Source organism: Dryobates pubescens, chromosome 1 (genome assembly GCF_014839835.1).
Source record: "Dryobates pubescens isolate bDryPub1 chromosome 1, bDryPub1.pri, whole genome shotgun sequence".
NCBI classification, from domain to species: Eukaryota; Metazoa; Chordata; class Aves; order Piciformes; family Picidae; genus Dryobates; species Dryobates pubescens.
The window spans coordinates 24,454,863-24,479,355 of NC_071612.1; the positions used below are offsets into that span (position 1 = coordinate 24,454,863).

At 44.7% G+C, this 24,493-nt stretch overlaps 3 protein-coding genes across 3 annotated transcripts in view; all 3 read left to right on the forward strand.

Moving 5' to 3' along the window:
- The window catches only part of LOC104305247 (alcohol dehydrogenase 1), a 387,682-nt gene that overhangs the window by 175,639 nt on the left and 187,550 nt on the right, over positions 1 to 24,493 (forward strand). The gene's annotated exons all lie outside the window — the stretch shown is intronic.
- Positions 6,127 to 8,411, forward strand: LOC104305241 (histone H2A.Z). Its single transcript, XM_009906071.2, has 5 exons — positions 6,127 to 6,313; positions 6,737 to 6,814; positions 7,202 to 7,315; positions 7,740 to 7,869; positions 8,021 to 8,411. Exons 1-5 carry the CDS (start codon positions 6,311 to 6,313, stop codon positions 8,080 to 8,082), a joined length of 387 nt encoding a protein of 128 aa, XP_009904373.1. The 5' UTR covers positions 6,127 to 6,310; the 3' UTR covers positions 8,083 to 8,411.
- DNAJB14 (DnaJ heat shock protein family (Hsp40) member B14) overlaps positions 9,765 to 24,493 on the forward strand; it is a 32,307-nt gene continuing 17,578 nt past the window's right edge. The window contains exons 1-2 of the mRNA XM_009906072.2: positions 9,765 to 10,054; positions 16,077 to 16,251. Of these exons, the coding sequence (XP_009904374.2) occupies positions 9,922 to 10,054; positions 16,077 to 16,251 (308 nt within the window). The 5' untranslated portion in view covers positions 9,765 to 9,921. The remainder of the gene's footprint in view (positions 10,055 to 16,076; positions 16,252 to 24,493) is intronic.

Here is a 24,493-nt window from a genome sequence, read left to right on the forward strand (position 1 = left end):
TTTAAGAAAACATCTCTTTTTAACACAAGATCCCTGATGCAACCTTACCCTTCCCACTCTGGAGGACCTTAACCAGAGGGCTATCAGACAAGGCCCATGCCATGCAAAGTGCTGACCTTTCCATTGTTTTCCTTTCCAATATTACAGTGAGGTAAGTGCTGTGCTTTGGCTTTAAAGTCAGCCTCAGAGAACAAGGGAACCTTTTTGGCGGTAGTGACTCAGCCTAAAAACCTTACTGAAGAGGAAACCCTTCATACTTTTGTATCTTATTCCTTAGGCTATGCTGCCACCATTGGGCCAATTTAATTTGCTCAGTCCCAGCCTCGTTAGGGTTAAGAGCTCCACCTTCATGCCCCTGGCCAAAGTGTGAACCATTTTCACAATGTATCAGACTTAATTGGACGTTAACAGCCATACTGTGCAGGGTCAGTGGCTTCCAAGTGCAAACCTCTGCATTCAGGAAACTAAAGCAATGCAGAAAATTCTGAAACGAGTCTAGAGCAGAAGGATCTTCACTGCAGTGCAGAGCAGAGAAGAAAGAACTTAAGAAAGCTAATATTTAGAGGGTTGGGTTTGTTGATTTTTTTTGTTGTTGTTGTTGTTTTTTCCCTAAATTTTTAGAATTGAAAGGTACAAACAAAACCACACATCCTCTCAGGGAGACATTTTGGAATGAGCCACCCTACAGCTGCAACCCCAGATTTTGGCAGAGTTACTCTTATCGTTATTTGCAAAGGCTTATTGGGTAGTAGTTATTGTCTGACTGACACCCCACCCAGCTCCATGTGTGTTTCTGAGTGTAAAACAGATTCTGGGGCGTGCAGTTCTTTGTTGCAGATGACCAAAAATGAGAGCACTTTGTTCCTAATGATGCATTCTTCAGTGAAGGCTGTGCTATCTGTGTTATGAGCCAGGTGTGGTACAGGGTCTCATTCCAGTTGTGAACCTCAGTTACTTCTCCACAAAAATCAACTTACACCACAAGGAAGAATTAAACCAGGTTGTCAGTCTAGAAACAAATGATGGCTGCAGTATCTGCCTCCTGCCACCAAAGAAGAATTGGTTTCTACATGCAACAACTTTGGCAAGGAAAGGGCAAGCCCCACAGTGAATTTTCTGCCTGCTCCTCCAAGGGGCAGGTGCCATTTCTATTTTCCCTTTCATCTTCACAGAACAAGTTGCAAAGAATGATTCCTTGCTTTGACTAAAAACTTGGAATCAGCCTTTTAGAATCTTCCTGTTTCTTTTTTACAGAAAGGATTTTTCTAATCACATGTTTTCTCTTTCCCTCCTTGCTGTATTGGCAGGGCCAGGCTTAAAAGCGCTCAGATACTCCAGCTGAAAGGTGGATATCAAGTACTGGATGAAGAACAAGTGGTTGTGAGTGTAAAGAGTTTGTAGGACAAAGTTTGGGAGAGCTGGTGACTAGACTGAAGTCCCACAGAGAAAAGAAAGGATTTTCTTTTCAAAGGATTGCCCTGAAAGCCAGATGTGAAACGCTGTGTTCAACCTTTCTCATTTGGTTTCTGATGTTTGCTCTTCTTTGTTCCAAATTAACTGAAACCTTTTAGTAAGCAGATTGATTGAAGAAACAAAATATGAGTGAAAGAATTATACAATGCATATTACTGAAAGAATGAACCAAAAAAAAAAGACATGTTCGTGGCACACTGCCTGTTTAAAAAACAAACACAGTGGCTTCACCACCTCAGGCACAGACTGTTTACAATCTAGGCTTAGTCTAGGAGTAAGGGTGGATTAAACAAGAAGCAGCAATTAATTAGCCCAAAAATATTTTTCCAGGTCACTTTCCTAGGAAGAGAAATAGTTATAACCACATTGCTACAACCAGTACCAAACTATTTAATTACACTGTCCACAAAGGCAAATTACATCTACTCCAAGAGTTCCTCAGCTTGAACAGAGTTGGAGTAGGTACTTACACATAGCTTTACAGCTCAACAAAAAAACTGTGTAAATATTACTTCAGGTACTGTAACGAAGAAAGCTCAGCTGTGGGTAAGGGGAAGACCAAGGCATGCAGAGTGGGGGAGGGTAAGTTTCTGTGTAAGATGATGAGAAGGGTGAGGGTAAGGACTTCAGGCTGCCACCATCTCTGACAGACTCCTGCTTCATTTTGCCTAACTAGCTACCGCTTCCTTTCACAGCTGGCTAAACAAGAACAAGATAAAAATCTATTTAGACTAGTCATTATGACACTATTAATAGCAGATACAAGAGTGTACAATGAACACCAGCATAGATAAAAGGGCAGTTCAAGTCTCTCTGAAATCAGTATGCAAGTCCTATCTGCAGATCTATTACGAAGATCCATGGAGCTGTTTCCAAATACCAGATTAATAAATGTATCTGTTAAACCAAACAGTTGCATCCATTCATCACTATGCACAACACAAGAGTGCAATGGGAGAGGATGTGATTTTCCTGAACCCAAATACAGCAGCTGGCAGAGACCCAAGTGAGCAGAACCCTGTTATTTGATAGAGGTCCTGCAAAAGGGCAGCAGAGAAGCCCCCTGAAAGGGGGTGGGGGGAGAACCCAGGGGCAAATACAAGCCACACTGTAATTGATCTCACCACCAAAACAGAGCCTTAATGCGTGTAAGTGGTGGGTAAAGAAAAGGAAAAAGAAAAGAGGAAAAAATAAAATAGAAAATAAAAAACCCACCAAAACTGAATTATTCACCTAAGGAGGAGTTAGGTCAAAGCTAGGCATACTGAAACTTCTGATTAAAAACTGTATACTAAAAATTATGCTCTGTCTAGCTGTCACCTAAAAAAAAAAAAAAAATTAATTCTTCAAACACCATCTCTTGTGTGGCTTTGAAGTTTTCCAGATACTTGAACTTGTATCCCAGGAATAGCAAAGAAGGACTGAGCACCTAGGTATGTATCTCCCCTCCATATAAACTCATTCAGGATCCAGAAACTGCAAATTTCCCTGAAGGATGTGATACAAAGAGCTATATAGGAAGATGATCTCCACTACTTCTGCAGACACTAAAACCCTGCAAAGAAACGGAAGAGAGTCCAAATAACACCATGTTCATAGTCTAATATTTAGTGAGGGGTGAAAAGTGGTTCCTGCTTTAGAGAACACCTCTGTATTTTGGAGGCAAAGGAAAATGAGTGTGAAGTCTCCAAGGAAATCATATTATGTAGTAGAGCAGAAAGAAAAGCAATACTATACCCCAGCTCTCCTAAGACAGGCTGAAAAACGTGCTTTGAGAACACAGCCAGGTGATTGAATGACCCTCAGCTACCACTCTGCCACCAAAGGGGAGGGGAACTTCACCTGGCAGCTCAAGCTGCAAGGCTGACTGCCTCTCAGAGGTTGGTCAGCAAGCAAGCCAACTGGCCTCACAGTGTAGCTGTGAAGTGGGTACAGTTCAGGGCACCTTATCATCCTGTCTGATGGACTGTGCACAACATACTGCAACAAAAGGACACCTAATGCAGACAATGACTTTGTGCAAATACAACATTTTGAATATGAACCATAGGTAGGACCTTTTTTTCCACTTCCTAGCACTTCTATATACAGAAACTAGGGTAAAAACACTATTTTTTTCATGCTATATTTCAAATCTTATTCCCAGAGGGTCTTATGCCCTGCAGCTCGACTTCTCTGTATGGGAAAGAGCAAATGGATCCTTGCTGTAGGCACTTTGGACAAAAATATTTTTTTAGATAGTAAGTTGAATGAAATCTTAACCTCCATAGACTTCTGTCAAATTTGTTTGTAAACTTTAAAAATCCCTCAAACCTTCTGATCTTCTTGCTTTCTGAAGGGCAGCATAGACAACTGTGCTTCAAACAGACAGAGGCACCAGACAGTTACATAAAACAAACTGCCAGATTCCTGCATGTAGGAGTGTCTGCTCTCAATTGAGTCCTGCCTCTCTGTGCATCTGCCTGGAAGTAGGTCTTCCCACCCCGAAGCGAGAGCAGCTGGTATAAAAAACTGAAATTCGGGTGTTGAAGGCAATGATGATGCGACCTTAGGCTGTCTTCTGGCAGCCCCCATCAACAAGGGGAGAAGTATTTGGGGTCAGCTGTAGGAGCAGGAGAGTCACAAAGCTTTAATCTTAGTGAACTACCTTGAAGTGGAGCTCTAGGGATCAGCATATCTTAAAGAGTTCTGAGAATTTTGCTTGTTGCAGACTTAAAGGAAGTGGAAAAGTTATTGTGAGTAGGGATACCTTCACAACAACTTTAAACCATCAGCTCTATCTCCCATTAAACATCTGTCTGTAAGCATAGTGTGCTCGGGATACTTCAACATAAAGGTAGAGAAAATACATATATTAACACCTACTAAAGAGGTGTTTATGAGGCTAGATTGGTGAAGCGCATGACTGATAAAGGTAATCTCCCATCTAATGAGCTATTCAGCTGTTGAAGGGCCAGAGTTTCTCACTGATGAACAGAGCATCTTTCAAGATAACAGATTCACGGTGTTCTAAAAGAACACAACTGTTTTGGAGTTGAAGGAGGTAGATTAACTGAGAACACTCCCATCTGAGCTCCGAGGTTAAATGGCTTGGCTGGTGAAGCAAAAATAATGATGCTGTATTGAAAATGGCCCCTGGGTGGGGGAGGAATATATGTATATATATAGATAGATATAGATATGTATGTATGTATATATACACACACACACACACACACACATAGATATAAACTAAGACTTCGTTCCAAGGAAATAAGCACAGAGATTTGAAGTGATGAAAACACCTGCACTACATTAATTAAATTTTACACTTGGAACTAAATCCATGATAAGAAGTTTTCGATCACAGTTTGTGAAATAATACCCAGAGAGGCAAAATGGATCTGAGGCAGGAGTGCCCTTGGTAATCATCCGTTTTTTGCAGAATATGGAGATAAAAATCCAAACTAGTGCAACGTATATGGAGTTAATGGCCATGCCGGCACTTCCCTGCCCCCCAGCATCATGAAGAGTAGATGCAACTTCATCTTCATTCAAATGGCACTGAGCAGCCTCAGTAATGCAATGTAACAGCTCCTCATCCCAAGGCGTGACGTTCTGAGGCTGCTTCTGCAGCGTGCAAGGATAGACTAAATCGATTAACTTCATCGGAAAAGGATTCACCCAGAAGCGGGGCAGACCCAAAGCAACTTGAGTGAAGAGCGACGCAGAGCTAGGCTCGGTACGAGAATGAGCCCTGGCAATAACTAACCCCTATGAGACAAGCTGGGGCGCTCGGTGACTTCAGGCATCCACCGAGTCCCGACGCCTCACCTCCTGCCTCCGCGGCAGCGCCTGTCCCTACATATCCCTGATGCATTTCGGGGCGGGAGAGCGGGGAAAGGGGTCCCGGGGAGGCCGGTAGGGCCCAGCCCCCGCGCCGCGGTTTACGGGAGGCGACCGGACAGCGGCTCCGCGGCGGGGTGGCAGGGGGCGCGTAGGGGCGGGCGGCTGTTAGAGAGCAGGCAACAGGTACTGTGGGTAGGGGCGCCCGCGGCCTGTAGCGACAACCGGGCGGTTGCCCCTGGGGCGGCTGTGCCGGCTTCTAGTCCCCTCCAACTACACTTGGATTTAATTTATTTAATTTCAGTCAGATTTTAATTCTCAAAGGGCACAAGCCGCTGTGACTCCTGAAGTGACTCCCCAGCCCGGCAGATGCAAGCATACCGAAAGCCCGCCGGGATTTAGAGCATCCCCCTCCCGCGCCACCCCAGACAGCACCGGCAACACTGGAGCGCGTCCCCGAGTCGGGGACGAGCGGACACTCCGCCTCCGTCCCCTGAAATAACGGCGATGCGGGGGCGGAGAGGGGAACTCCCGGCAGAGCAGCTCAACCTAGCGACACCAAGTAAAGCCGTGGTGCCCGGGCAGGCCGCGACCAAAACAACCGAAGCAGGCGGACCCTCCCTCGCTGGGCACTGCTGCCGCCCAGAATTCACTCTCCCCTCTCCGCCACTCTGTCACAGCAGCTCCCGTATTCTGTGCCTGTTCCTTTAAACAGGGGCGGGGCCTCTCCCCCTTCACTCTGCATCACAAGGCCGGCACCACCCCGCCTCGCCATTGGTTGTCGCTGGGGAAGAGCGGCCGGCCTCCGCCCGCAGCCATTGGCTAGGGGCGAGGCTGGAGTTCCCGGATGCAGGCACGTTCGGCGGTTATAAAGCGCCGAGGGAAGGCGGGAGCGGACGCAGTTTGAATCGCGGCGGGTAGGAACGGGTCGGTATTGTCACCCCGGCTCTGTTGCGTGAGGGACGGTCTCTTTCTTCGTTTGCCTCTGCGCGGCGCTGCGGTCCGGCTCACGATGGTGAGGAGCTGGGGGGGACAGTCGGGTGGGCGCATCGCCGGGGTGCGGATGGGATTAAGATGAGAGTAGGGGTAAGGTGTAAGTGCGAACGGGTGAGGGGAGCGTGGATGGCGGGCGCTGGTAGGCACATTACCTGTGGTAGAGGAAAAAGGACAGGGGGGTTGGGAGGGTCGCACCGCCGAGGAGAGGGAGTGGCGTGCGCGCATGCGCACCGGCAGTGGCCCGTGGGGCCGTGGGCAGTGGGAAGCGCGCAGGCGCCTTGGCTGGGCGCGTGTCGGCAGCGCGGGGGTGGAGCAAGGGTCGGGCGCATGCGCCGGGGCGGGGTCGGTGGTGGCGGTGGCCTGTGGGCGCCGTTCGGCGGAGTGACGGCGGCGCTGATGGTATAGCAGGCGCGGCAGCTCTTGCAACTCTTTCCTTTACCAGGCTGGTGGTAAAGCTGGGAAGGACTCCGGAAAGACCAAGACCAAAGCGGTTTCCCGTTCTCAGCGGGCTGGATTGCAGGTGAGCAGGGACTGGGACGTGAGTGAATAGATGTGGGCTTGGCCTTCAGTATCTTGGCAGGTTGTGCTTTGTGAAACCTCCGCGGTCTGCCATCTGTCTGTTGTCGTGTAAATGATCTGTTCAATCACTGAATGTGTTTATATCTGCTTGACTGGGTTTGGACATTTTGCATGTCTCTGCACGAGAGAATTTATCAGTGGCTCTTGCTACTGTTTGTGATTAGAATTGTGAAGTTGCTGATGTGAATTTCCCGTAGAGTGTCCTTAGCCCTTGCATATTGACATGTAGTCTGTACTGATTCCCCTGATGCTCTGATGTTCATATGGTTTACACCAGTTACTTTTTTTGTGTTCTCATAGCCTGTTCCTACTTGTGTTATTTTTCCAGTTCCCTGTTGGCCGCATCCACAGGCATCTGAAGTCTAGGACTACTAGCCATGGACGTGTAGGAGCCACAGCTGCTGTGTATAGTGCTGCAATCCTGGAGTACTTAACAGCTGAGGTAAAGCTCCTGCAATAGTCACAAGAAAGTTGTTTGTAGGGGTATAATGACCAGATCCTACTGCATTTTTGCTCGTTTGGACTGGGCTGTAAATTCTTCCCTTATTTTGAGCCAGTTTGAAGTGCATGCATCTTTTGGAGACTATGAAATATGCACAGGACCTCCTGCTCTGCATTTTGTGCAGATCAGATGGCTATCACAGAAAAGATTGAAGTATCAGGAACTATAAAACATACTATTACAGTGTGTCACTTCTGCTTGAAAAGTCTCTTTTTAGAGGAAAAAATTAATGCAGAGAACAAAATTCCAAGCAGACATTTTTTGCAGTCTTGGTATCACAAACAGCATATTTAGTATAGAGAATAAAATATGTAAGGTCTTAGTTGGCTTATGTAACTCAGTCTAAAAATGGTCTTGTCCTCAGGTTCTTGAGCTGGCAGGAAATGCATCCAAAGACTTGAAGGTGAAACGTATTACTCCCCGTCACTTGCAGCTAGCAATTAGAGGCGATGAAGAATTGGATTCTCTCATTAAGGCAACAATTGCCGGTGGTGGTATGTAAATTGCTTGCTAACTGGTTTTGAGTTGAGTGTTAAGAACTCTTTTAAGGGGCCAGGTATTGCTTAATGCTGTCATTCTGTTTGAAGTGCAAAGTTGAGGAGAATTGAAGAGAAATAACAGGGTCTTATTGTTGCTGTTTTGTAGGTGTAATACCGCATATCCACAAGTCTCTCATTGGAAAGAAAGGACAGCAGAAAACCGTCTAAAGGATACCAGGATTCCATGTTATCTCAGGACTCTTAAGTACTTAATTGTCCAGTGTTGGTGATTCCAGTGGACTGTATCTGTGAAACACAATTTTGCCTTTTGTAACTTTGAGACGCTAAAGCTCCCTTGAGCTTTCTAACAAACCAAATTTCTGCATTGAAGTCTTAACCGTATTTAAGTGTTACCATGGCTTCAAAGAAGCTATTGTATTTGTAGTGGGTTTTGATTGAGCTGACTGTTTCTAGATTGGTTTAAGTAAAGGAAATGTTTGGTTTTGTACAGACTTTTCATCCACTAGAGTGGAAATATTCAATAAATGTTATATCAAGACTGATTTGTCTCTTGTCTACTATCTGAGAAATACTTGGCCTTGACTAGGCACCTCTCGGAGTCATTCCAAGCCCATGCAGCTGTGCTTGGCATAACTGGAGTCACAGTCCTAGAAAGCTGTGCTTAGTGCCGTCCAGTGAGCAAGTACAGGACATTTATCCTGCCAAGCTCCATTTCTGCTAACCAAGCCTGGGGTGGTGTGGCAGGTGCCTCGGGTGGGTCACCTGTGAGGCCAGTTTTATTTGATGTAAGCCTTTCTTTGAGTGAAGGGATCTATTGTGGCAGGGGAAGGAAGGTAAGCTGAATGGATGGTGAAAATACACATCTTAGGCTATTTTCTTAATGTTTCTGTTGTAGAACATGGAGAGGCTGCCCTGCAGAAGCTTCCACTGGCTCTGTGTGAGCTCAGAGGTAGCAAGCTGTGTGACTCTAACAGGAGTCTGAAGCATAGGGTACTTGCTTTCAGTTAGCCTGAGGTCCTACAGTAATGAGGCCAAACAAAGTAACTAGGGCTTATGGATAGACTGGTGAAGGCACATACAGTCACATTGTCAGCAGCAGGGTTCTGGTCACATGTAACTCTGCTTTTCTGGCTTTGTGAGCTCATTCTTAACAGAGGTGGCTTGGGCAGCTTGTGTTGTGGTAAAGGTAACCACTCTGGTGCTACTAAGAGTGGTTGCTAGGGCTGCTTTCCAGAACTCCTCCAGCAGTGAAATACTGTTCTGCATTGAATGAGCTCGAACGCTTTCATAACCTTAAGGTGATTTGCTGCAGCACTGTTGCTGGAAGGTGATGACCTAGAGGGTAGGTGCTGGTTAGACCTACTTTAATGGCACTCATCCTCTAGAGCTGCAGTGCCTGAGCTCTCACATCCCAGCAAGGCAGTCCTTGGCAGGTTCTAATTGATACAGCTAATTATAGCAATCTCTAGGTGCTAACGAGTACCGTAAAGTGTGGTCAACACGCTATAAGGAATGACAACGTGTGGGATCCTCTCGCCCCTCTGAGTGCCCCAGAACTGCCGCGGCAAGCCGCGGGGGTGCAGTGCTCCCCGGGCCGCAGTGCAGCGGTCGCACACAGCCGCCCCCTCAGTACTTTTCCATTGCAGCCGGCTACCTCGGGCTGCTGCCAGGCGGCGGTGTGCGGACCAGGGCAACGCTCCCAGCCGGGTCGAGCTCGCCGGTGGCTGCGGCGCGGCCCCTCGCCGGGGCAGTTGCCGAGACCCCAAGGCGGGCGGGGCGCTCCCGGCCCCGGGCAGCGGCGCATGCGCGACCGTGCCCCGGAAGCAGGCGGCGAGCCGGGCTGGCTGCCGGGGCCGAGCGCCGGGCTGGGGCTGCGGGTGCCGGCGGCGCGGCGGGATGAGCCCTGCGGAGTGAAGGGAGACCCTGCTAGCCCTGCTGCCCGCTCTTCTCTCCTCTCTCTGGCCCTCTGTCTCGCCCGGCTCCGCTCTGGCTTCAGGCCCCTTCTCTCTGCGCTGCGGCGGGCGGAGGCGGCGGAAGGAGAAGCCCATGGAGGGGAACCGGGATGAGGCCGAGAAGTGCATCGGGATCGCTCGGGAGGCGTTGGAGGCCGGCAACCGCGACCGTGCCCTCCGTTTCCTTGGCAAGGCCCAGAAGCTCTACCCGACAGAGACAGCCCGAGGTGAAGCCTGGCCCCCTCCCCTGTGCCCGGCGCCCCGTTGGCGTTGCTGCTGCCGCCCCTCCTCCTCTCTCGCTTGGCCGCTGCTCTGCTCCGTCGGGACTGAGGGGACCGTGGCGCTTGCAGGAGTGCGGGCAGGGGGAGTCTCCTCACGGCGGGGGCGGTTAGCCTGCGCGGCAGGACCCCAGGGGCTGAGGCGCAGAGCGAGGGGGGGGGGGGCAGTGGTTACGTTCTCCGTACCGTGCGGGAACAGCGCTGCCCCTAAACCGGCCTGGCTGGAGCCTGCGGCAGTATGCGGGGCTCGGCTGCCAAAAAAGGCCGAAGCGATGCTGAGGTGTCCAGGAGGAGCACTTAGGACAGGTGGATTTCCACCGTCAGTGCGCGGCTCTGGTGTCAGGCGGTGGGAGGAGTGAGGTTATCTCCCTCCTCGCCGAAGGTCTTCCCTCTGAGCCAGCCCAGCTCCTCGCCTGCATTTGCTGCCTCCCTTCCTCCTTGTCTTCCTCCCTCCTCCTTGCCATCAGTATGAACGCAGTCGTACAGACTAGGCTTAGACCCGATGAACAGCAGGACCTCAGGCCCCAGGCTGAGACAGGCTAGGCTGGCTTCTCTTCTGTCACTGTGAATTACCCCTCACTGATAGCTTGCAATATGAGCTGCTGCTTCAGACTGGGTACTGTCTTCATCTTCGAATTTACCTGTGGTTTGGGTTTTCTCGTCTTTGTTTCCATTTTGGTTGTACGGTAGTTACGTCAGAATTGCACATGGGCTTCGCTCTCCTGGAAGAAACAAAATAGGTCACTTCCTCTGTGACTTAACTGGCTCTTCAGACACTTCTGTGCTAAAACTTTACACATAAATATATAATGATCATCTTACTAGGAACAAGTGTTTGTAAGTTATTTTTATAAAGGAACAGTAGTAAAGTTTCATTGTATGTAGAGGTATTACCTGTCTTGGAGTAGTTTCTGTCACTGTCATAAGTCAGCTTAAGATACCTTTGAACACAATAGTGACTTGTTGCGTTCCTTTGGTTCTCACTTAAGAAAGGCTTTGGTGCTCTGTACTGACTTAAAGGCCTCAGCGTTTAACATTTTTGGTATATGATTTTGGGGTGAAATCCTAACTGGAAGAGGGCTGTGCAGTGCTTTATTCTGCAGTGAAGCCTTCAAGTCAGCTGAGCAGATTCAGTTCAGTGTTTTTTCTCCTACCAAGCAGGATAGATGTTGCTGGTAAGGCACCTGGAAGAAGGCAGCAATTGCTTTGGATGAAGAATGTGGCACTGTTTATGTTCCTGCCAGGTTATGTACTTCTCTGAAATAAAAACACGTAGAAATGTGTCTCTAAATTTATATGGCTTGAGAAGATTTCAGCTTTTTTGGAGGTTGTCTTGGTCAGGAGGTACAAAGGGTGAGAATGTCAATCCAGCTTCTTCCACCAAAGAGACTGAATAGCTTCATTTGCTTCCCATAGTTCATTACTGCATTATATCGCCAAGATAAAAGTTATGGTAGCTTTTTTTTGGGGGGGGGGGAGGGGGCGAATCTTCATCTGATTTGAGTGTTTGGATTTGTTTTAAGTAGGCCTGGCACTAGGTAACCACCATGGTAAAGTACTCAGTGCAAGAAATAGATGCCTAATTAGGCTATTGTCTGTAGGGCCTTTGTTTTGTTCGCTGTGGAAATTAGGAAAGTGTGTCACAAATGAGGTACAGATCTAGGGAGAAGAAGATGGTCTTGCGGTTATGGTAGAGGATTTTAATCTTGGGAATTGTGTACAGAAACTAAATGCTTCTCAGAATTTCTCTGTGATGTTAAGTAAGTCACTTCACTCCGTTTCAATTAATGATGGCTAATTGTGCTTCATTTTTCAGGTATTCAACTTGAAACAAGGGCCTGATTTGTGGAACTGGTGGGCAGTTAAAGCTTCTTCTGAAGCTAATGAGAATTGCAAGCCCTAGGCCTGATTTGAGCTAGGTACTTAGTGATTAGGGAACTCTGTAAACTTGTAATATCTCTGTGCCCCAGTTTTCTAGCTATGGAAGTGGGTAATTCTTTTAAATGTAACTCCTTTCCTCCCAAACCTACACCAACTCATTGAACACTTTTTTTAAGTTTTTGAGGCATATAAACAGCTTATTAAAAGTGCAGTAAGCTACAAGAACTCGGAATGTCCTTTTGGCAGGACCAGAACTGGAAGGTGTGCAAGAAATTAGAACTGTCAATTTACACTAAGACCAAACAAAGTGACTGCTTTATTAGCTCATTGTCATCTTTTGGATAAACTAAAAAGTGGGGGATCCACTTGGAAAAAAACCAAACCAAACCAACCAAAAAAGAAACACAGCAACAACAAACCCCCAAACAAACCAACAAAAAAACCAAACCAAAACAAAAACCCCAACAGCAAAAACCAGCACAGTAATTCATTGGATACTTAAAAATGTGCCATAGCACATACTGAAGAGAGTGAAACAGTTAAGGTTTTGTGAACTTTCTTAGTTCTAACACAAATTCTTACTTTACAGTCATAATATGTTTGGTTTATATGGTGATAGGAAAATATGAGGTAGCCCAAATTACCACTATGCTCATTTATTTTCTCTTTGGGGTTAGCTATTAGCAGGTAGCTCATACCAGTTTCTCACTGAAGTCATGGATTCTTCACAGATTGTATCTTAGTATATACTAAGTTTTGTCTACCATTTCACAAATGATGTTCCATCAGTGATAAAAGCAATGAGAATGGTAGCACTGAACCTTGTAGGGGTGGGAGCTTCCTCCTATTATCCACTATAACATCAAGAGGAGGACTTAGCAGGTTTTTATCTCTTGTCTCTAAGACAATGCTATGTGTGATTTGGGTTTGGTGACATTTGCATTTGAAGTGCTTTCAGCACTAGTTCAGTCATCAGTGAAGTTTAGTTATGCTAAACAAAGCTTCTGCCAGAAATATGCTGACTGCAGCAGTGCTATTTTAAAGCTTTACTAGTGTGAAATGTAAGGTCAGTGTTTATTTAATGGTACTTAGCTAATGACTTCATAGTAGTAATGTTGATGTTGCTCTCTGCTATAAAGTTGTTTTACAATTCAGCTGTTCAAGATACCGTTGGATTATGATTTTTGCTCATGATTCATCTTGCAATTGAATGGAAACTAACTGCTGGTCTGGAAAAGATGTGAAAGAGTGGATTTAAAGATAACAAAGGACAAGATCTCCTTTTCAAACTTAGGTGCTATTCTGTTAAGAGTGGAAGGCAGAAAATTATGTTAAGGACAGCTTTATTTGTGAGAGCTTCTTAATATTTATTTTTTTTCTCTCCACTATTTCTACCTTTAAAATGAAGCTGATCAGGAGTACCCAAACTTATTTTTGTAGGCTCTTGCATTAGTATGGATTCTGAATTGAAAAGTTCTTCCATCAGAGAAAGCGGGGTTCGTGTTCAGTGCACAACAGTATCAAATGCGGTGCAAGGATCTTCCATTCAGCAGCAGCCAGCAATACACACCAGAGAGCCTTCAGACACAACTGCAGATAAGATTCGTTGTCCTGCCTGCTAGAGAAATACGTCTTTGGTTCCTTCTATGACCTATTCTAAAACATCTAGATGCACAGTGGAAGTTTTCTTTAGTACAGTGCCAGTACTGGAGTTCTAACAGCCTGTTTTACCGCCAGCAGTTCTTGGAAGAGACCAAGTTGTTTCTGAATATCTGAATTGTATCTTTTATTTGAAGCAAGCTGTGGCTCCAGACCCTTTGTACAGCTTTCCTTTTCAACACAGGACAATAGCATGTTTGTGTGTGCTGTGTCCTGCTATTTTAAGAATTTAACACTTATGGGATTTCTAGGGGTTTGGGGGATGGGTTTTTTGGTGGTTTGTTGTTTGGTTGGGTTTTTTCCCCAAGCATTTTGCATTGTCTTCTCAGCAATGCAGCTCCATTGTGGGGATGGGAGATCTGAGAAGGTGATTAGGAATTAGTAATGTTGAAAGCACAGTGCAGCCAAACCATTTAATGAGAAGACTTACCAGCTAAACTTGCTGTGAAGAGACACTGGGCATTGAAATTCCAAACCATTGTCTATACCTGCATTTCTGCCATTTTTGCTGCTACTACTGATTTTGCACAAGCATTAGTGCAGGGATGGGTCATTTCTAGAGCAGTGCCAATATAAAGGCAGGATTTGCAAAGCTGTTGAGTAAGTATTTTTTTCTAGAGGGTAAGTCAGGGCCATGTGTTTGATAAGATCCCACATGATACCATTATTAAATATCAAACATCACAGGATAGAAAAAGAATCATTTTGTTTTGTGTTAACACTTGTCTGGAGCATATTTTGACTGACAATGCTTAATTCTCTGGACACTGTCTGTTCAAATATCTATTCCTGATTAGTTCTTAGCCTAGGGACATAGTTGCCTCATTGGAGTTGTTATTATTTATTTATCTCAGAAATTTAAATGCCATAATGGATGGTATTAGAATAAATACTGCAAATACTTGTGTATGTGCTTCAGTTATATATATTCAACTGTAGCTCTCCTATATTCAGGAACCTCATTGCATTTGTAGTGAAAACACCCCCTCGGTATACTAGTCAGCATCTCAATGTTAGTTGTGTCTTAATTTCTGTAGTAAAAACCCTGATCAGATCAACTGATAAGTCTTGCTGAAGCAGGCGTGAGCATGGGACTAGCACTGAAGTCAGCTGGCTTGTTCAGGCAGAGTGTAGCTGTTCATCTGCAGTATTTCAGGCTGCTGTGGCCAGTGAGTAATAAGTGAATTAATAAACAAAAGCAAATGTTGGAGAGTTTTAAGAAGCACACCTTAGGGGAAGCAGTTAATTTCTTTTAAACAAAGCTCTGCTTTCTCCTCTTTTCTTGCTTCTGAGAGGTACCGGCTATGATGGCTGGGACCCCAGCTTTCTGCTGCTGTAAGAGAGACCATGCTAGTTGGAGGAGGAATGTTTTAATCAGAAGAAAGTCCTTCATGATTCTTCTCAGTAGATTCTACAAGAAAATGTGGTGGTTTTTTTTTTTCATGATAAAGCTATGACATGCTTTCAAAATAAGTAGGACGTTTTTGTTAGCAAGGGAATTTTTGTTAGCAGGGATTTTTTGTTAGCGCCTTTTTCGTGCAGATAGTAACTCTTGGTTGTTATGAAACAAATTTGGCCTAGGTTTGCTCTGAAGGGATCTCTTTTCAGGGAAGACAGCACATCTAGTAATCTTTGATCTACATCATGCTTTGTATGCAGTCCCTTAAGTTAGAATGGTACTGTTTCTGATTTACTGGTAAGACAGGTACCCCCAGAATGCAAGCTTATTTGTATCCAGCAAGAAAAAGAGGTCTTAGCATCATGGTGTATTAAAAATGCTAAATTTGAGATCTGTTTGAACATAGAAGGAAAGAGGATCTAGCAAAAGCATGCTGGTTTTCAAGATTCAGGTCTCAAGAGCTGGATGTAGTTGGCTGGTTCTGGCTTATTTGTGACATTGTAACCATAGTTTGAATTTTAGCTGGTATTGCTTGGAGGAGGGGTATAGAGCATCGGCATGTGGCTGCCAGTGGCTCTGATTACAAATAGGTATACACTGTAGCAACTGAAATGTGCTGGAGATGAGCTTGTTCTCTTGTGTGGAACGCTTTACTGGTTCTTTGGAGTGCTAAGTTAGTTCCTCTTTTGGATTTGTTGTTGCTGATTCAGGTATTGTGATGTCTTCACCCTAAAGCATGGATTCTGTGCCTCTGAAAACCATCCAGAAATTGAGGACTCTATTATTACTTTGGCAGAGGTTGGGGGAGTCCAGTCACTGATTCTTGAAACACTTTTCCATAGTTTTTTCCATGAAAAGGAGTTCCAAGACCAGCTTCAGAAACATTTGTGGTACAAAGTGATGATCAATAAGGAAGGAGGATGTAGCAGCTAGTCTTCTATAAGGTGGTGCTCCCACTTAAGGTACTTGAGAGCCCTGAGTTAATCACTGATGCCTATAATGATGCTATGATGCTATACTGTTGTTTTGTAGTTTTGTTGGAAGCTATTATGAAGAATGGAAGCACTGCTGGGGGAGGCGCTTACTGCCGGAAATCAGCCAGTAGCAATGATCAAAGTAAGCCCAATAGCACGAAGGAGAGCAATGCATCTGCTGCAGGTGAAAGTGGAAAAGGCTACACCAAAGACCAAATGGAAGGAGTATTCAGGTATGGCCTTGCTTAATTACTGCTTTTTATTCTGTGTGTTATGTACTCGTGTGTTCAGCTCTGCCATCTGTGGCCGTTTGACGCTGTGCCTTTAAGAAAGGGGCACACTGGCTAAATGTTTGTAAAATATTTTGGTATTCTAAACGAATTTCATTGGTAGGATTGTGGGAGGAGAGATTGGACCCAGGGGAGTTGGGAACTTTCTCTCAGTCTTCCTTCCTTCGCTGTCCCTCTCGGTTGGATCTGCTTCTGGGATTCTGGCCAACTAAGATAAGATACTAACTCCTGTGCCAGGCCTTTCTTCCTTTCCTGTCCTGTTAACCGTCCTCGTCTCTTCTTCTACCTCTTTTGGGGGAGAAGGGAGGTAGGGGGGTGAAGGGGGCACAGGGGGAAGCCCCCTCTGTGGGGGGTCTGGTTTCTGGTTGAGTTCATTTGCTGTATATTCCTGTATATATTGTAAAATACCTGTATTTGTTGTGTTACATATAATCTGTTTCCTTGTAAAATATACTCTCATTTCTCCGACTGGGTTTAGCCGTGGTCTCTTTCTCAGTGGGGGAGGGAAAGCAGAGCCTTTCCTTTCAAACCACCACACCATCTAAAGAAATAGCAGAAAGTTCAAGGTTAGCTGAGAGGGGGGTACTGTACTGAGGGTACCAAACTGTACTGCCTCAAAGGAAGGGGGGAGCTTCACTGGGTTTAAACAGTATGAGATGCTGTTGCTTTCTGTGAGAGAAATTATACCCCTCTTTTTAAGCTGTCAAGGTACACTTTATATTTAAAATAGTTAATGAGTAGATCTCCTGATAAATTGAAGGAGTGATGAAATTCTTTAGTGCAACTTGCAGGACAGCGTTTCTGTTCTTAAATATTTTTACGCTCAAGATACAAGCTTACTCCTAAAAGTTTATTTTCAAACTAAGCTTGCTGTACAGGCTGGTCTTTGAGCAATGTTAAAACTGTTTTGTTCTGGAAGTACAGCTGTCTGAGAAACACTGAAGCATATAGTCTGAGTTGTGTTATAAGCTATCTCTGAATATTGTGCAGTGTGATAGTATTGAGATGGAACAATGTCAGGAAAGGAGGATGTGCAGAGAGAAACAGAGATCAATGAAAATGGCCTTCTGAGGAGAGCAGTTGTGAAGTAATGTTATCATTACACATTTTTTGGCGGTAGAAGTGAAAAGAATATTGTTTGATTGTGCCCCCACTTCTGCTAAAGAAATATGGGTACAGCCATTCTAAAATTGCACACCTGGAAACCCACCTCTTTTTTTTTTTAGGTAAACCTATCCCAGCTACTTTCAACAGAGTTCAAAGAAGGAAAATCAAGTGTTCCTTGTCTCCTGTTTCCTGTAAATTGGATGAACTGTTGTCAGAAACAGAAATTTGAGGGGTGGTGGTGTTTGTGTGTGAAATGTATGTTGCTGTTGATACTATCTTGGAATCTTTTTCTGAAGTCCAGTATTCTGTTCAGGTGTTCTAACAGTGAGGAAAAAGTAGCTTTTCTTTTTGGTACAGCAGCTCTGCATTAGGATAGATGGATGGCAGCATCTCTTGAATGGTTACCCTCTTGGTATTGCTATTTAGTAGAGCTTTTCACGTACCATCATCTCTGCTTAATTGTTACCACCCTTCCTGATACATATAAAGAGAAAGCTGAATAAGCACATACATTTTGGGACACCTTGAAATACTAGCTGTTAGGTTCAACAAGACCAAGTGCAGGGTCCTGCATCTGGGTCAGGGCAATCCCAGGCACCAATATAGGCTGGGCAGGGACTGGCTTGAGAGCAGCCCTGAAGAAAAGGATTTAGGGGTGCTGGTGGATGAGAAGCTCAACATGAGCCAGCAGTGTGCACTTGCAGCCCAGAAAGCCAATCACATCCTGGGCTGCATCAAGAGAAGTGTGGCCAGCAGGTCAAGGGAGGTGATTCTGTTCCTCTACTCCACTCTGGTGAGACCCCACTTGGAGTACTGCATCCAGTTCTGGAGCCCCTATAACAAGAAAGGTCTGGAGGTGCTGGAATGTGTCCAGAGAACAGCCACAAGGATAATCAGAGGGCTAGAGCTCCTCTCTTATGGAGACAGACTGAGAGAGTTGGGGTTGTTCAGTTTGAAGAAGAGAAGGCTCTGAGGAGACCTTATTGTGGCCTTCCAGTACCTGAAAGGGGCCTACAAGAAAGCTGGGGAGAGACTTTTTAGGATGTCAGGCAGTGATAGGACTGGGGGGAATGGATCCAAGCTAGAGGAGGGGAGATTTAGATTAGATGTTAGGAAGAAGCTCTTCACCATGAGGGTTGTGATACACTGGAACAGGTTGCCCAGGGAGGTGATGGAAGCCTCATCCCTGGAGGTTTTTAAGGCCAAGCTGGATGTGGCTCTGAGCAACGTGATCTAGTGTGAGGTGTCCCTGCCCATGGCAGGGGGGTTGGAACTGGATGATCCTTGAGGTCCCTTCCAACCCTGACAATTCTGTGATTCTGTTAAAATTAACTCAGAATGTGTGTGTATGCACACATATGTGTGAGACAGAATATCTCAAAAGAAGTAAATGAGTTTTGGATCAAATGAAGACATGCACCATATTTTCAGAAAGCTGCTACCAGGAATGCTGTCTTACTGCCAGTATTCACTCACCCGTGACATTCCCTTCTGAGCGGAGTCTGCTTTGACATCAGGCTCCCTGCAAATTCTGAGGTTTTTGTTCTTTTTACCAGAATGTATTGCCTGCCTTGTCTTGAGTAAAATGATGTAGAGCTGACCTTTTTCCCTCTTACGCTTTCCTAGTATTGAGTATTGCTTCCTTGAAGGGGTTCACTAGATACCAGATAAAATTAATCCAGTTTGTTGAGGTCAGAAGCAGACTTGGAGGTACTCAAGGAAGTTACACATTGAAGATAATCTCAATGTAACATTTCTTCTTAGTACCTATTCCAACCATCTGTTTTGTGAATACTAAATCTGAGGTTTTAAAACCCTCCCCTGGTCTTTGCAAATAAGAATTGTAATAGCTTGTGGAACAAACCATGTTTGTTTGTTTGTATTTTACATACCACTTCAAAAATCATCTGTTGAGACAACATCTTGACCTGAGCTTGAGTGATTCATAGATTGCATCCTGTTCAAAGGTACCCTTGAAGGTCATCTTGTCCAACCCCCCTGCAGTGAGCAGGGACATCTTTAGCTAGAGCAGACTGCCCAGAGCCATGTAAGGTCTGATCTTGAATGCCTTCAGGGATGGGTCCTCAACTGTATCCCTGGGCAGCCTGTTCCAGTATTTTACCACGCATTGTAAAGAACTTCTTCCTTATGTGCAATCTAAATTTGCCCTGCTCTATTTTAAAACCATTGCCCCTTGTCCTATCACTACAAGCCCCTCACTCTAAACAGTCCTTCACCAGCCTTCCTGATGCTACCATATCAGTGTATCAGTTGATAAATCTTTGGAGAGAGGCTGGATTTTTGTGTGAATGTGCAAGTCTCCAGTTCTTGTTGGAAGTTTTGAAGTTTGTCAAGTTGTCAGTTAGTGGCATCAACACACCACTTAGAAAATTTGTGGTTAAGAATTAAAAGCCATGTGTGTGTGCCTTGCCAAGGAGAACAGAACACTGTTTTATAAACAGTGGGCTAAAACTTAATGGAAAAAATACAACACATTCGGTGATGATAGCTGAGGGAAAGTTCATGTTTAAACCACAGTTAGAATGAGCTTTCTTGTTGGAAGCACAACAGGCTGCATATGTTATTGCTTCAGTCAGGCCCCAGACTTTTACAATTATATGAAATGCACCCCTCTGGGGAGCGTGTTCCTTGGAGAGCAGAGCTTGTCATCACCATATACTTCTGCCATACCACAGTGGAATGTTTTTTCAGGCCTTTGAATTGGTTAAAGAAATGCTATGTGAAAATAAGTGATTTTAAGTAGTGTTTCATGTTTGGTTATAAACGAGGGGGGGGGGGGGGTGTGGTGTCCATAAGAAAAGAATTCTTTAGACAACAAGGTAGCAATACCTTCATTTTTCAATAAAGTCTGAATTCTACTATAAATTTGACTCTGTCAAACTAAGTTATTTTGTATACTTAGGTTTTTAAGGGTGGTCATTATCCTCAATGCTATTCTTCCCTTTAGGAGTTACTGATTCTTTATTAGTAATTGAATGTAATCTGAGAGAAAGCATTCCTGATTTAACTACATAATGCCACTTCCAACATTTTTTGATAAGCTTTAGTGAGCAGTCAGAGAGGGGGAGTAACTGTGAGCTCTCTGACTTGGGTCACTGATTAGTGTGCTTGAAGTTGCCCAGCTATCTTGAATTTGATAGTGACACTGTTTAAGAAGCATAATGAAGACATTCTTGGAGCAGTATGACTAATTTAACTGCATGAATTTTCATCAAGGTTACCCTAGTAATGTGGGTAAGTATGAGTACAAACAAAGCACCTCTGTGCTGTTTTTGTTTTTTCCCCTCACATACACAGGGGACACCGATCGCTACCAAGCTACCATAACACTTCTGCAGAGCATTACAAGAGCTTGCAAACAAGTTGCTGGACAGGGAGAAGCATTAAGATGCAATATTTTTCACTGATTGCATAAGCTCTGGGTGATGTGCTGTTCTTTGCAATCACTGTTCCAGTGTGACAGTTTGAAGCTTGAGATATCTAAAAGCACTTTTTTCCTATTGAATTGAAATGCTCTGAAAATACTGTCTGTAGCACATGCACCTTTTTCTTAATGAATGCTTATCTTGTCACTGAGGGCTGTATAAAGTTGCCTTAACACTGGAGGTGACCTGCATATTGGAGATAACTGACAGGAGACAAGCAGAAACGTGTTGGGATCCACAGTAGACTTGCTCTGGAAGTCTCTAGGCAATCAAAAGCTGTCTGAGCAATGTCAGCTTGAGATAAATGCAGGAGAATCATGTGCACACACACAAAAAAAAAAAAAAGGAAAAACTTGCTTTTGCATTCTGTGGTCTTTGCTTTAAAGCAGTTCTTTTGCTGTTTGAAGTGCATTATTGGATTTTTTTTTTTTTTTCTGAGATGAAGAAATAAAGCATTTGTGTGAGAAAGAATATTTAAACTTTTTTTTCACTAAAAGCAACAACAACAAAAAAAGTGCTGAGCAGGGTGAGTTTTGTCAAAGAGTTGTTAAGTACTTTCAAACAAATTCTGCTCATCATATGTGCTTGCTCATAGAGTCACAGAATTGTCTAGGGTTGGAAGGGACCTCAAAGATCATCTGGTTCCAAGCCCACTACCCTGGGCAGGGATGCCTCACACTGGATCAGTTTGCTCAGAGCCACATCCAGCCTGGCCTTAAAAACCTCCATACCAAGTGTTGCAGACCTTTTGGAAAGCCTTTGTGAACTATCATGAAGGTTCTTATGTTTGTTTGTTTGTTTTTTGTGGGGTGTTGTTGTTGTTGTTTTAAGATAATTTGATTTAATCTTTCCCTTTTCATGCTGTGAAGTGTGTATTATTTGTTTGTTGTCTATGATATGACCATAAAATAGTTATGGCAATATGGCTAGGTCATACACTTTGTACAGACTCAAATGATTTTAAAATTCATATGGTGCCTGATGTCTGTGTTTTAATTAAAAAGCCATAGCATATATTCCAGATTACCTTTCTGACATCTGAAGGATAACTGCCATGATTAGTAGTATGCTGAAGCTGGATTGGTGTTGTGTGAAAACTGTGGTGGAATAGTGCTTTTCCTGCCCATTGTAAGCCAAGAATGGCATTTTGTGTTTGGAGCTGTGAGTGGCAACCCCATGCAGAGCTACAGGCTGGGGTCAGAGTGGCTGGAGAGCTCCCAAACAGAGAGGGACCTGGGGATGCTGATTGACAGCTGCCTAAACATGAGCCAGCAGTGTGCCCAGGTGGCCAAGAACACCAATGGCATCCTGGCCTGCATTAGGAATAGTGTGGCCAGCAGGAGCAGGGAAGTCATTGTGCCTCTGTACTCTGCATTGGTTAGGCCACACCTTGAGTACTGTGTCCAGTTCTGGGCCCCTCAGTTTAAGAAGGACATTGAGACACTTGAACATGTCTAGAGAAGGGCAACAAGGCTGGTGAGAGGCCTTGAGCACAGCCCTGTGAGGAGAGGCTGAGGGAGCTGGGATTGTTTAGCCTGGAGAGGAGGAGGCTTAGGGGTGACCTCATTGCTCTCTACAACTACCTGAAAGGTGGTTGTAGCCAGGAAGGGGTTGGTCTCTTTTCCCAGGCAACCAGCACCAGAACAAGAGGACACAGTCTCCAGCTGCACCAGGGGAAGTCTAGGCTGGAGGTGAGGAGAAAGTTCTTCACAGAGAGAGTCGTTCACCGTTGGAATGTGCTGCCCAGGGAGGCGGTGGAGTCGCTGTCCCTGGAGGTGTTCAAGAGGGGACTGGACGTGGCACTTAGTGCCATGGTCGAGTCATGAGGTCTGTGGAGACAGGTTGGACTGGATGATCTTTGAGGTTTCTTCCAACCATAGTGATACTGTGATACTGTGAGTTAGATTGAAACAAACTAAATCAAGGCGTGAGTTATGTAGTATCCTTGCAAAGTAGGATTTAATGGTCTCCAATAGTGATTAAAAAATAATCAGTAGCTAGATTGGAATTCACAGAGTAAACCAACAAAAAAATTGCCTTTATAACATTTCATGGGTCAAACTAGAAAGAATGTAAAGTTGTGTGGCTGGCTTTTTCCAGGCCTGCTGAGAGTTGTATAAATTCACCAAAAGAGATGTGTTGTTACTTTTTTAACATGGGGTCAGGAAGATAATTAACTGAAAGTGGAATAATCAGAGCAAGCAACATATACTAAAATGGAAAAAAAAGAATTAGAAAAAAAAAAACCACACCACAAAGCAAAGCAATCAGGGCATGCCTTTAATTAGGCTGCTAGAACTACTGTGAATTGTTAAAATATCCAGTTGAATGGTTGAGAAAGTCAAGGTGGAAACTGCAGTCGTAGAGGCTCGTCATGGAAAAGTGGCACAGAAGATAGGATGGACTACGCTTTTTGTAGCTAAAGTAAACACTCAAACAAAATCTGGAGAAAAGGATGCTGGTGTAAACACAGCCTTGAATATTTCATGTGGTACTAAGACAAGCACCCTAACGTGTTGTTGGATCTGGCAGTAAAACAGATCTGAAGCTTTTGGTGCATTTGTTTAGGAAATTAAGCTGGTACCAGCTTGAGTTTCTCACCAACTCTGTGACCTTCTCTTCCCAATCTAGAGTGCTTTTCACAGACCATGCCTATGTCATCCAAACTGACTGGCACGTTCCCAATTCAGCTGCAAAAAGCCATTTGCATCAGACCCTCTGGCATCGTTGGAAACTTGATCTATGCAGAAATTAGTCTGAATTTTACTGTGTTTTTCTACCCAACTGGGATCAGAAGTCAGTGCAGCTTCCTCTTGCTCAGCTCTCTGTCACTAACATTCCCATTGCTGCTCACTGGGCTGCTCAGTTCAGGTTACTACTGGGAGGAAAAATTGTGGCTTCTGTTGCAAGCTTTTGGAGATTGCAGTCGAAGTATTTGTCCTTTGGGTTATCCCTGCACATGCAGACAGAGGCTTGCAAAGGCTTTTTGAGATTCCTAGTCATACTCAAAACTTCACCGTGGGTGGTGGCAGGTATTTGATACAGAAATGTGAGTGTCTCTGGCAGGTTTTGTTAACCTGATAACAGCTGTTGATGCTGACCTAATCTGAATTGTAGATTAGAAAAGGGAAACATAACACAGCAGTAGGAGCATGTAATTATCTAGTCACAGGACAGGTAGTGGTCATAGCCCCAGAATTTCTGCAGGTGAGAGCAGACATTTTAGGACCTGAAAGGCTTCCTCTGCCTTTAGCCATCAGAGCATAGAGGAGCACAATGGGAGGAAGAATTGCTGCAGTTTGAAGCTGACTGACCAATTGTACTGCAGGTAGCTTGACAACTGCAAGCTGGGCTAGTGGAGCTGCACAAGTCCTGACAAAATACTCTGTCAACAGAGTGTGGATGTGTGTAGGCTGTCGTTTGCCCTTGTGCTTTTTGTGAGGTTTATTCTCTAAAAGTCAGTTACTATTGCAGGAGCATCCAGCAGTATGCCCTCCCAAATCAGCCAGCAAATCTGGTAGCTAGAAGATGCTGCCAAGGTGCTGGCAGAGGACAAACAATTCAAGGACAGGAATAAGCTAAACCACAGAAATAACTTGATAGTAATTCAAATACAGAAGTGATCCAGTCAG